Below are 13339 nucleotides of genomic sequence, written 5' to 3' on the forward strand. Positions count from 1 at the left end.
ATGACAAAAATAAAAATAATTACAGTATTTCTTCATTCTTTGTATTCCAGAAGTGGAAGAAATTCAGTTCTCATCAGGATATCCAGACAGCTTAAATGAAATTGAGTATTAAATATAGTCTGCTGAAAGGAATGAAGCACATTGAAGAACTGTATGTTAGAAGCTGCACGAACTGCCTGTTTTAAAATATGATTTAATTAAATACTGCTCTGGTTTGAATACACACCAATACATAGGAAAAACTTGGAGCACTCATGTTCCTTGCCTTTTCAATGAAATTATTGACTCAGGGCTTGTTAGACCATAATTTTTTGATACTATTTCCTCTTCTGCATGAGGTATCAGTTATTACATAAAGGCTTCCCATTTTGCACAGATCATTCATTTTTAATTTTTTTAACGTTTCTGGTATATAAGTAAAAAGAGGAAATTCAAGTTGCACAATTGAAGTCCAATATTGTGTTACCTTAAATCTGCATTCAGTGAATGTTTTGTGTTGGGGATAGAATGGATTTTTGTTAAGAAAATTATAAATGCTTTGAAATAACAAAGAAAATAGTGTTAGCTACTAGTATTATCTTACAGGTTAAGTGCAATTATTCTCAATGACAAATCTCTCTGGGAAACTTAATACTCTGCTGGCAATTTTTTGTGATAGTGTATTATTTTACTATAACAAATATATTTGTCAATAACAAACTCACTTCCAGTGTTCAGTATAATTCAGCATGAGATGCTGGCCTGTGGAATTATATGAAATGAAATACTTTAAAGCCATAGGTTTTCTGGGATGAGAGTCTTGATGTTTTTGGATTTTTTTTATTAAATAAGTTTGTACACTCACAGAGAATGCACTTACACTTTGCCCAACCGCAGATGTCTTGCAATTATATTAATAGGAAATTAAATTCACGTCTTGTTATTTTTTAAGGTTTTATATATTTGTGTGTAAGGTTTTTTTAAAATTTACTATAACTTCCTAATAAAATGAAAGTTTGAGTATCATCCTATTGCTCTGCTCTATATTTCATACTAATCAGTGTAAGGGGAAAGAACTGAACCTAATAAAGTAGCCTGAATTCATTATTTTTAACATGAAGAGAATGAAATGTGTGGATCACATTACCTAAGAAGGCCAACAAAAAGTAATCTGAACTGCTGCAGGAAGCTATGTACTGAGTGGTAGAAATTATTCTTACAGCCACCATATCCTGATCCTTTCAGAACAAAGAATATGCTTTTCCTAACAGCCTATAAGGATCAACAGCACCTGAGATGATCTAGGCCCTTGCATCTTTTGTAAATTTTCATTTTGGTGGCAGAAACAATTGAAGAGAATGTTCAATGTAATACGTTCAATACTCATGCATTTATTTAACCACACAGATTGAAGCCATTTTTTGGTTCCTAGAGACTCAGGAAGAGCCAGAAGGAATTGGTATCTTATCTGCCTCTCCTAGGTACCTACAGTCTCCCTAGCCAGCTGCTTATGAACACGTCACTCTTGCTATTATTCAAAAAAGAAAGCAAACAGAAATAATGGACTGTTTCCTATGCATCAACACAATTTTACAGTTGTTCTGTAAAGTGCATGTTATGTTATCAATGTTTTGTTCAGCTCAAATTATCTAAGCAGAAAACAAGTGAAGAAGAAGTGGTTCAGATAATCACACTTGGTGGTTCTCTGTATGTAAATGAAATGAAGCATGAAGTACAACTGTTAGGCTCTATCTCTAAAGTTTTACATAACTCTGCCTCACTCCATCAAAATAATCAGATTTAGGCTGATAAAATAAAAGCCTAAATGAAGGACTCTAACCTGTTCTCCACTGAGTAATTTCTAGGGACCTCAGTGCTACAGTGATTTTATCAGTATTACTGAAGGAAATACTTATCCACAAGGTGTGAAGCATTGTCCTGATGAGGGGAGGGGGACAGAGGGGGAAGCAAAAAAAGGTGGGGGAAAAAACTCACCAAAAAAACCAAACCAAAGAAACACCTAAGCTCTTCCCTAAGTAGGGAACATCACCTTTTTTAATCATTTTTTTGGCAGGAATTAAAGTACAGAGGGAAAATTTGAACGGTGGCTTTCATTTACTTCAGTGTCTGATGAATATCAGTTCATAGAATAGGAAATTCAGAAACTAGTGAAAGAATGGCTACAAAACATTTGAAAACTGGGTATGGTGCATTAAGATTTCTCCACTAGCAAACTTCAGTTTTATGGTGAGATAAAAAAAATATTTTATTAGCTCTGTCCAAATCGGAAACTCCTCATGCAATTGATTTCTGCCCTGGAGTCATATTTATTTACTATTTTTTCTTTTCTTCACTGCTGCAGTAGCTGTACCAGTACCACAGTGGGGCAAAGAACAGTTCTTTTGAGACTTGCCATACCAGGCCTGTTTAATGTCTGAAAATTCTTCAAAAGCTAGTGAAGACCTTACAAGTAATTGCTTTGATCCCAGTTGTGTCACAGTCTGTAAAATGGAAATGAAAAAAACCTTGAAAAGCAGGTAAATGCCCCAAGAGGTAATGGGCTTGTATTTGATTGCCATAAATGTAGCTTTGTGCTGGACTGGAGCCCAGCTTATCCTGAGATCAGTGTAAAGCCCTTTTATTGTCTTCCTGTTCAATACCATCCTTATTTTAATATTGGTTTTATTTTCTAAATATTGACCTATTAATTTTCATTTTATCATTATCCTTAATAATGTCCAAAAAGACAGGCCAATTCAGATCTCATTTACACCAACAGAAATCCAGAATAACAGCTGTTATAAAATGTCATTGTTATCCTGTCTCTGTAAAGTAAATGAAATGGTATTCTGACTATGATGTCACACCAAAATAAACCTAATACAAACTTCACAATAATGAATATTAATAAAGACATGTCAAGCCAAGCACTAAAAGAGCTGGCATTTTGTCCTGGATGTGAGCAGCGCTTGCCAGTGTAACTGCCCTCACCCAGGAGACGCAAAGGAGCTGCGGTGTAGGGCAAAACCTGGAGAGAGCACGCTCCTCTGGCAGTGTGACAGACACACTGAGTCCTGTTCCATCTCTCATGTTTTGAGAGAGAAAACCTGACTCTGATCCCACCTCAAAGAAAAGACGAGCCGTCTGTTGTGATTCCCGGCCGGATTCCCCGGCCACTCAGGAGCTCTCCTGAGGACTCAGCCTCGATTCCTGGCTCCGGGGCTCACCCTTGAGCTGTGTTCCCAGAAACACCCGGGAACAACTTTTGTCTGACAGCCAGTCTTGGAATGTTATCTACCCGAACCATTAGCCTGAATCATGGAATCACAGAATTGCTAGGGTTAGAAGGGAGCTCTGGAGATGATCCATACCGCCCCGCCCTGCCAAGGCAGGGTCATCTACCGCAAGTGATACAGGAATGTGTCCAAGTGGGGCTTGAATGCCTCCAGAGAGGGAGACTCCACAACCTCCAGAGAAAGGCTATTACAGTGCTCTGCCACCCTCAATATAAAGAAATTCTTCTCATGTTGAGGAAAGCTCTTGAGCTTTACTTTATGGCCACTGCTCCTCATCCTGTCGCAGGACACCACTGAAAAGAGTCTAGCAACCTTCTCTTGGCATCCGCCTTTGCATCAATGAGATCCCCTCTCAGTCTTCTCCAAACTAAACACGCCCAGCTGCCCATAAGGCTGCAAACGAACGCAGGGAACGCGGCGGTGACCGGCCCGCACGGGCAGCGGAACGCGGAGCGGGGCACCGCTCCAACCCGACCCCCGCAGGGCGCTGCGCCGCAGCAACGGGGCCACAGCAACGGGGCCACAACGCCCCGCCCCGCCAGCCAATGGGCGCCGGCGCTCCAGGCCAATGAGGAGCTTTAGGGCGGCTCAGTCCCGCCCCTCCCCTGGCAACCGGGCCGAGCGCGCGGCGCGGGCTCAGCCCCAAGGGGGAAGGAGTGGCGGCCTGGGGGAAACATGGCGGCGGCGCGGGAAGAGGGAAAAGCTGTGAAGCGTCGTGAGTCCCCCTACGTACTGGGCTCCATCGTCAGGGTCTTAATGAAGAACTTCCTGTAAGTGAGCGGGGGGCGTTTCTTCCCCCTTGAGCGGCCGCGGCCTGCTCCTTCCGCCCCCCTGTAGAGGGGCCGAAGCAGCGCAGCGTGGTCGCGCGGGTACCGAGGGCTGGCGGGGTGGGGGGGGTGCAGAAAGCGATCTTCCAGGGAAGGTGGTGTCTTACTGGGCGTGGGGCGCTGGGAGACGCTGCTGTGTGGGTGACGAGTCCCAGGCGTTGTCAGTGTCGCTTCCCTGGCAGCGCATTCCCCGGTGCTGGGCAGCCTTGCCCAGAGACGATGGCTCCTGTCGGCCGTGCAGCCTCTGCGTGCTCTTCGTCTCTCAGACAGGAGGCTGCCAAGCACTGGAGAAGGGGAGAGTGCAGAAAGCCCTCGTAAGGCAGTGGCGACGCCTTGAGACCCATTAGGATGAAGAGTGTGTAGTCTTTGCACATATTTTTTCCACCTGCTCTGTACTGCGAATACCATGGTTTTTGGGCGTATTTGGGCCAGCAGGAATCCTCGGACCATTTTCTTACGGCTCCATGCTAGCCTTGAAAATCTTCAGTACTGTAGTGCATGAGTCACGTATTAGGTGTTAATTGAAACCTCAGAGATAGTAGCTAAATCCTCCTTAAGGGTTCACGTACCTTCTCTTCTGCAGGTATATGGTTTATAATATTGCGTTGCCATTATGCACTTTGTACTCCTCCTTTTGTGGTAGTATTTCAGCTCTCTGTGTTTGGCACAGTTCAGGAATAGGAAATTCGTCAAATGATTCCTTTTAAATTTAGGGTGTTAACTTGAGTTTGCATGGATGAGTTTGGTCTCATCCCATAGTTACTATTGCAGTAGGCATTCTGGATGCACATGGTGAAAGATGTCTAATGCAGTTAGGAAAAAAACCCCGAACACTGGGGATGATTTGATACGAGTTGAACTTCAGAAAGCTACTGCATTATCTGTTTTCTGTCTTCTTTTTGATGCATAAAATAAAATGAGATCCTGGTAAGTTTATTTTAAAAGTTATTATTCTGTTGCTAGATTTTATTCTGCACAGTCACTGATTTTAAAGAAAGTTCTGAGTACTCTGGCTGGTGGGAATGTCTTTCATGGTGTTTCACTGAAATGTTAGTTTTCACTCTCGAGACTTTCTTACAAAATGGTATTTCACAATTGAGTCTAAAGGAGGTAATTTTATCTGTTTAATAAAGTAATGAAATGTTTCTAAGCAAGTTCCTTTTTTTTTTTTTTTAAGGTAATATAGTGTTTTAAAATTCAAATTCTTGCTGTGCTTTTCAGGACATACACTGTCTGTGAAGTATATCCAGGGCCCAGCCTGAATGTGGTTGTTGGTTCTAATGGCACAGGCAAGTCAAGTATTGTTTGTGCCATCTGCTTGGGACTGGCTGGAAAACCTGCTTTCTTAGGGCGAGCTGATAAGGTAATTAGAGCTTTTGTAATTTTCATAGTTCAGGTGAATTTCATTCATAGCACTGTCTAGCAGAGGATGGAAGAAAGACTCTCTTACTTGATTTACTTTACTTTTATAAAAAGTGATGCATCTGAATTGAAGAGTAACCTGGTCCAGAGCCAAAGAGGAGTTATTTTAATTAACTACTAGCTGTCTTGTATAAATTGTGAAATGAAAACACCTAAATTGTAGGGCAGTCTGAGTTGACTAGAGATTTTATTTGAAGATGACTAAGCATCCACGGTGGGGTAGAAAAATGCCACTTAATGGCCTTAACATTTGATAAGAAGTACCAACTAAAGGAGGAATAGACAAAGTCTAAAATAAATTTCAAAATACGTAGTACCTCTAGAAATAACATACCCACTAATGCGTCTTGAAAATTCATCTGAAAGCATAGAGGCACTGATCTTTGATTTAAGTGGAATTTGGATTGTTCTACTCTATTTTCACTTTTTACTGTCAAGATAAGCATTGATGTAGGAAGTAGGAAGGTAATATCTTGACATTTTCAAATTTTTGCACTTGCTTTCTTGGATATTCTCGTTGGATGCAATTTCTCTGAGTAGGTTTGGAGCAATGAATCTGGGTGCCTGAATGATTGCACACATTCTCTTAAAGCTGCTCAGTCATAAACAAATGGGAGCATGGGAATTGACTAGATGGCAATATTGTGTGTTGGTATTTCTCTTTAATTCTCATGATGTATTTTCATACTATTAGAATTGTCAGTTCTAGTACAGGTACTCAGCACTGTCTTTTCACTTGTCTTTGCTCCCCAAATTCACAAGAACTTCTTCCTGTCTCTGGATCTGCTGTTTATAATTTGTTCAGTTTTGGAGGCTCAAGTTGATCAGAAATTGTGTGGAGGAGGTTCTAATGCTGATGGTGGAGGATAGTAGTGTCTTCCTTTATTTTTAGTTATTGCTTTATTTTGCTTTTAATTGTGAGTTTTTAATAAACTACATTGTTAAGTAGCTCCATTATACAAATGTGTGTTCTTTTGAAATTTTATTTTGAAATTTCAACTTGTAATTTAATTTTGTAGGTTAGTCTGTTTGTGAAGCAGGGGTACATGAAAGGCGTAGTGGAAATTGAACTGTAAGTAGTAAAACTCTTTCCTCATGTGCTTTTATTTGGATTATTTCCCCACACAGTAATTCACAAACTTGTGAGAAAAAAATTTGTTGTGCAGAGGTTTGTCTTTAAGCTTAATTTGTTCTTTTTTGATATCCACAGGCTTCGGACCATAAAGTTATTTAGTTATCACACAAGAAATAAGCAGTGATGGATACTCTTGATCTTGCTTTCTGAAGCATTTCACCTTGTCTTGATGTACAAAAAATGCATAGAAAAAGATAGTTCTGTATGGTGTGTTTACCTTTTGATTACATTTAAGGTTCTGATGATTTTGTCACTACTGCCATCACTATGTGGTGGTTGGAATTCTTTTCATTAAAGAAAAAGGACAAAAGCCTAATTTTTAAAACAGATTGTTCCATCTTCACTTTCTTATATTGATATTGCTGGAAGGAGGGGCTTGCCTACATTCTCACTGAAAACATCACATACCGATAGAAGTAAAAGAAAAGATCTGACTAATTCCATGTAATACAGTCTTGTAGGTAAGCTGTGGCAGAACAGAGCAACTGGAAATCTTTTGGACTTAAAATTTTATTAGTAGCTTATGCATAGGGCAATATTACATGCATCTTTTTTTGTGGATGCTATGGCACAGGTGATTTTAACAAGCCTTAGCCTAGTCTGTTGCCCTGAATGAAAGAGAAAATAGAGATAGTGACCTGATTCATAGCCTGTGTTAATTTGCATAACAATTGGCCACCCTGATCAGAATTTTAGAGAAAATTTATTTTCTCTTAAAAGAAAATTTTATTGAGACAAAAAAAACCTGCAGCAGGCCTTGGAAAAATTTTTGTCTGTCCATTTTGGTTATTGTGGGAATGATCAAGTATGACCTTCTTTAGTGTTTGTCCAGACTAGATGTATTCAGGAGATAGGATGTCTTTCAAGTAGATGGTGCAGTTGTTTTAACATAAATATATTCCAATGTTACTTGAAATTCCAGAGAGAATCTTGCAATGTGTGAAGATTCTGTGTTTCATAGCTCATTAGACCTAGCATGTCATGGTTGCAGTGTAGTTGAGTTCTTTGTCTGATTGGTAGAAAATGTTTGAATGCAACATGTAAGATAGGAGATGATGCCAAAATTGCTTTTTTGACAGGAATTAAAAATTGAAGTTCTGTAGGCGTGTGTTGCCTTTGTTGAATTTGGCACTTGAAATGTAGCTAAACCCAAGTTATGATAGTGAAATGATTTTATTTTAATGAAAGGAAGGAGCATGGCTTTGTACGTCTTTGGAATGAAGCCTCATAAATTAAAATGAGGTGATGCAGCAAGTAGTAGTTCAGTAATCAAGAAATAGGATTATGTCCCTATGGTGCTTAGTCCAAACACCGGCAGCAGATGTGTACTCACTTCATTCTTAAATGTCCTGAGGTACATGGTCACTCTGCAAGTCCTATATTCCCCATCCTTAAGAGTGTGCTTAACAGGCACTAGGCAATTTTTAAATCAAAATGGTAAACCAAAATTCCAGGAGTTTGACTTAGTTGTTATTGCTACATCTTGACCAGACTAAATTTTTGAAAATAGGTATGGAGCTAGAAAACTAATGTATCTTCTGTGGTTTTTAAAAGCAGAAAATGAAAATAAGTATTTTTGTGTTGTATGCTATTTTTTTCTCTCATTGAGTATATATACACAGCTTACTGATGTATTTCTGTGTACTAATACTTAAAGATGTACTGTACCTCCTTCACACAAATTTTAAAATTTATTATTGTCACACAGATTATGCTTTTATAGAAACTGTTCATATTTGTAACGACTTTTAAGTATTTCATACATTCAGCATGAGCATCTCATTTATGTAAGTAACTTCTGAGTTAAGATTTGCAGATATTCTTGATGTTTCCTATGTGAGTTTAGTTCATCACTGAAGTACTGGATATTTTCTGAATCATGAAAATAGGAATCTGATGCTACTGTCCAGTTAATTTCTATTAAATATTTAGCTATCTCTAAATTTTAACAATACTTTGACACTGGGTAACCTTTAAAGGTGGAACACTTTTCAGATGTTCTTGGAAGTGTAAACACTTCTTTCTATTAATCAGGTTTCAGTCACCAGAAAATATTATTATCACACGTGAGATTTATGTGGTGAACAACGCATCAGTGTGGTATATCAACAGAGAACCAGCAACCCTGAAAACAGTGGAAGAACAAATTGCAGCCTTAAACATCCAGGTGGACAATTTGTGCCAGTTTCTTCCTCAGGTATGAATCAATTTTGAAAGACGGTGTGTGCAAATGGAGTCCTGTGGTTTGAGAAGATTTTGTTGCTGGTTAGCTTTAGCAGCACGGTGCCTAGTTCAGTGGGACAGCACAAAGAACAAGAGGGTTGAGGCATCCATGCTGGTGTGATGGTGAAAGAAAAGAGGAGCTGTGTGACCTTTAAAGCTCACTAATTGGACAGTTTTGTACATGTTGACTCTGAAAGGAGAGATGCTGAAGTTCCCTGTCTTCATGTTCAAGTAGCAGCACTTGCTAATACAGCCTTTCTGGTAATGTCAGCATTTTGTTGAGCATAGGGCTGAATGATGTGTAGGATTGAATTATTTAAGAGTAAAATCATTCTAATGGAAAGTAAGTCTTAAAGAAGAGAGATTAAAGAATATTACTGGCCGTTTCTGTATTTGAATGCATGTTAAAGCAGGTCAGGATTCATGTGTAGAAAGCTAGGTTGCTTCACACTGCACCCTAAAGTTGTGACAGATTCCTTCCCAGTTCATGTGGATCATCAGGAATGATACTGAAAGGAAACCTTATCAGAGCCTGTTCATGGGGTTATTGTTGAATTCAAGAAGACAGAAGAGCATTAAAGTTTAGAAAGCTAATACTGCAGAAATAAAAATATGCCAGCTGACATATCGTTCATTTTCACCTGTGTACAGTATTTGTTTGGAACTTACAGCATACTCTGGTAAAACACCTTTTTCTTTAAAAGAACTTTTTAGTACAGTTAGTTCAGTCAATATTACAGTGTTGATAGTTCTGGTTTATTTGTTCTCTCCCAGTGTACCAACAGCAAGCACACTTCTTGCATCAGTCTCGGTTTTGAGCAACTCTGCTCAACAGAGTATTTCAGAGTATTTCAGTATTTCAACAGAAATACTTAAATATCCTTGTCTGCCAGCTTTGATAATAACTTCTATGGGGCTTAACTTTCCTGTTAGTCCATTTATACTGCAAAAGATTTACACTGCAAGGCTGCTTCAACATCCTGAGAACGAATGTTGAAGGAATTTCCTGGAAGGCTTGATGGCTACTCCATGAGATGGTCATTAACTATGACAGAGTTATTTAGCATAGAATAAATCCAGTATTACTGTATTGCACTGGTCTAACTAATCCTATATTTTTTATAACTTTTTAAAATTTTGTAGGACAAAGTTGGAGAATTTACAAGATTGAGTAAGGCTGAGTTGCTCGAAGCCACTGAAAAGTCCATTGGTTCTCCGGAAATGTACCAGTTGCATTGCGAACTGAAAAATTTCAGAGAAAAGGAAAGAGAACTAGAGGTAAATATGTTCTTTAGAAAGCAGCGAATGTATGAAAAGTGAAATAAATATTGCCCTGACATGTAACAGAATTAGAAAGTGGTATTTGTTTACCAAGTCTGTGGTGAGTTAATTTTACCAAATAATCTTCTTGTCTCAGAACTTATTCACTCTGACACTCGCATGCTTGTAAGTACAAAGATGTGTGCAAATGGTCCAGACCCAAAAGATGAGGAATGCCTGTTGTCAAGTACTCCTTTCTTTGGGATTTTTGACTGGCAACAACTTTCCTAGACAAATATTTTGTCTTCTGTAGGTCATTGGCTTATGAATTAAAGCATAGTCCTTTGCTTTAGTGTTGCTCACTTCCTCGAAAAAAAGAGACAGACAAAAAGGCAAAGGACTGGTGTTCCGGGAACAATGTCTGTCCTTAGCCATACAGGCCATTCTTTTAATCCTTTGTTCTCCTGTTCCTGTTGTTTTGGATGGCTCCTCTCCACTTACTGCTGTACTAAAATGTCTCCTCTGATGGTAAATTTCTGCTTTAATGTACAGGTGAGATGCAGACTATTTTCTGGGAACTGTTTAGATACTGTAAAACCTGAAATTATATATTACAGAACTTGTTCAGAGAAAAAACCACCTCATTGGAGAAAATGAAGCAGAGGGTTGAACGGTACAAGCAAGATGTTGAAAGATACCATGAATGCAAGCGCCATGTAGACTTAATAGAGATGCTTGAGAGGAAAAGGCCATGGCTGGTAAGTTTAATTTTCAGTGTCTTTCTCACTTAACCTGTTTTCTCTAAGATTGTGAAATTAGAAATAGGCCAAAAGTTGCTTTAGAAGAAGTGTGTGGAGTAATTTGAGTATCATTGCTTAATGCTTAGTGCAAGCAGGCCAGTTCTTGAAATTCTGTCCTTGGTCCAACTGTGATGTTTGCTTACATACCTAGCTGCATAGGTTGCTTCAAGTAGTTGTTCAGGCACCTGCACATTTAGGAAAGCCAGTAGTGCTGGCCAAGAAGAGTAGTACTCCTTTTATTCTGTGCAGAGGCAACTGGTTTAAGCTCTAGACAGCTCTACTTGCTTCTTCAGCTGTAACTTTTTAATGGGTTTTTTGTTAAAATTTTTTCGCGGTTATGTTCATCTTAATTTATTAGTTGAAGTTTAGTGTGCATGACAGACATATCACTGAATTTAAGTTGCCAATCTCAAAAATATTAGCATTTGAGCAGAAAAATATTTAAACACATTTGAAAGAACCTAGAGTAAAGAGTGGGTCATTTAAACAAATCAAAGTAAGTATTTCTGAGGAGCACTTTAATACTACCTTAGTTTAGTGTTGAATGATCAATCAGATGAAATGATTCTAAACAGCTCCAACTGATGGAGATTTCACTTTACTGAAGCAATATGTTGTTTGCAAGCTTAGAGTTAATTATATTATATATAAGTATAGAGTTAATGAAATGCAGATATAGAACTTCCAGAAAACTGGATTTACTGCTTGTGAAGAATGCAGAACACTTACTTTTGCAATTTTGCATATAATGAAGCCTCATATGGCTGTGCAAAGAGCATTATGGCCTTTGCATCTTGAGCAACTGGGAATCCCATCACTGCCTTCAAATCATCTTGCTAACAGCTGGGGGATTTAGGAGTAGCAGTTTAAATAGATGGATGGTGGTAGGTGTTAAGGAAGTAGGATATACCTTGTGTGATGTCAGTACTTTCTGAATGGTAGGATTTTTTCTTACTACATGTGTTAGCCTGCTGTTGCATAATAAATGCAGACTGATGCTGATTGTTCTCTGCTGTAAGATACTTGCTTATACAGAGCTCCAAAGGCTTGCTGGACACTGATAAAGGAAGACTAAGCTAATGATTTTATCTGCTGTCAATTAAGTTGCCTTCCACAAACTAGAGAACATTGCTATTTGTTATGTCATACTTAAGCAAGTTTAGTTAGACTTTGATTAAACACCTTATTTCCACTGCTGTCTTCTAGACAGTTTATATTGCTCAGTATGTTAAAGGCTCTTAGTGGTTGCACTCAGTTAACTGTAACTTTTTGCCCCCCGAATCCATGGAAACAACAGTGTGCTTTGACACCTTGGTGGAGCTCTGATTGACAGTACAGAATCAGTAGTGTATATTAGATTGACGAAAAAGAGAAGAGAACGGAAGGTAAATATGCACTTTAGAGATGCTGAGAGCAGTGACTATACGGAAATTCTAATAAATTTTAACACAAGATCTTTCACGTACTTAATTTACATTTGAAATCAAAGGGCATTGATGTAGTTGTTTTACTAGGTAGAGGATATCTGAATTACAGGCTATAATAAAATTTCACATTCTGTTGCTGTTTTGTGATTTGTTAAGCTGTGACAGAATTTTTAGTTTTCTCTTACATTGCAAAAATACCAAGCTCTTTCTAAGAGAAGAATTGCATTGTTCTGCAAGAGCATGAGTTGTTTTTTTTTTGTTTTGACCTAGCACTGCTTAGTCCTTAGAATAAATTGATGGGTTTGTGTTTTAAAATGGGTTTTACTGAAATTGAGAATAGTATGGGAGTTTATTCATCCTTCTGTTGTAGCAAAGACTCATTGGCTTTACTAAACTATTTAGCTGCTATTTTCTTCTCTGGATTTAAACCAGATTCTAGGGATTGGAAGTCGATTGTAATTAATGTACTAGAAGAGTAAGATGCCCATCAGTAGATAGAAATGTAGAGGAACAATGTCTATGAAGTGTCAGTATCAGGTGGCTGCTTCAAATCCGAAGTGGTGATTTGATGTGAAGATATTTCCTTTGCTCTGTCCTCCCCTAAATGCAGATTTCAACTTGAATAGTAAACACACCTACCTCTTGAATTTACCTTTGTAACCAAGCAGAGTAGCTACACCTGAAGTTTTAAGTAAGCTGGAAGGCAGATGTATAAACACTGCATGATGTTGTGAAATAGAGAAACAGACAGCCTGGAAATATGATAACTCAAATATGACATTAGACTGCTTTTTAATCACAGACGAAAAGAGAAGTCTGGTGATGAGCTTTTTCATGTTCTGATCACTGTTGAAGTGCATTTTAATTCAGAAGACTCTACTGCTTTTTACCTGAGGAAGATTTTTTTGTCAAGCGATTTTTTTTTTCTAGACAGTGACAACTGTTTCTTTATATGGAGAATTTTACCCCA

General features: G+C 38.5%; 2 protein-coding genes across 5 annotated transcripts in view; both read left to right on the forward strand.

The window, feature by feature from the left end:
* MAMDC2 (MAM domain containing 2) overlaps positions 1-1911 on the forward strand; it is a 63462-nt gene extending 61551 nt beyond the window's left edge. For both annotated transcript variants that reach the window (XM_026795090.2, XM_005489646.4), the window contains exon 14: positions 51-1911. In XM_026795090.2, the coding sequence (XP_026650891.2) occupies positions 51-112 (62 nt within the window). In that variant the 3' untranslated portion in view covers positions 113-1911. The remainder of the gene's footprint in view (positions 1-50) is intronic.
* Positions 1912-3849: 1938 nt separating this feature from the next.
* The window catches only part of SMC5 (structural maintenance of chromosomes 5), a 48344-nt gene continuing 38854 nt past the window's right edge, over positions 3850-13339 (forward strand). Inside the window, exons 1-6 of one of the 3 annotated variants that reach the window (XM_014268911.3) lie at positions 3850-4045; positions 5324-5465; positions 6544-6596; positions 8694-8856; positions 10026-10160; positions 10760-10900. In XM_014268911.3, the coding sequence (XP_014124386.1) occupies positions 3951-4045; positions 5324-5465; positions 6544-6596; positions 8694-8856; positions 10026-10160; positions 10760-10900 (729 nt within the window). In that variant the 5' untranslated portion in view covers positions 3850-3950. The remainder of the gene's footprint in view (positions 4046-5323; positions 5466-6543; positions 6597-8693; positions 8857-10025; positions 10161-10759; positions 10901-13339) is intronic. The other 2 variants (XM_026795089.2, XM_005489645.2) reach the window with 2 other exon arrangements.

The sequence above is a fragment of the Zonotrichia albicollis genome, chromosome Z (assembly GCF_047830755.1).
Source record: "Zonotrichia albicollis isolate bZonAlb1 chromosome Z, bZonAlb1.hap1, whole genome shotgun sequence".
Taxonomy (NCBI): Eukaryota; Metazoa; Chordata; class Aves; order Passeriformes; family Passerellidae; genus Zonotrichia; species Zonotrichia albicollis.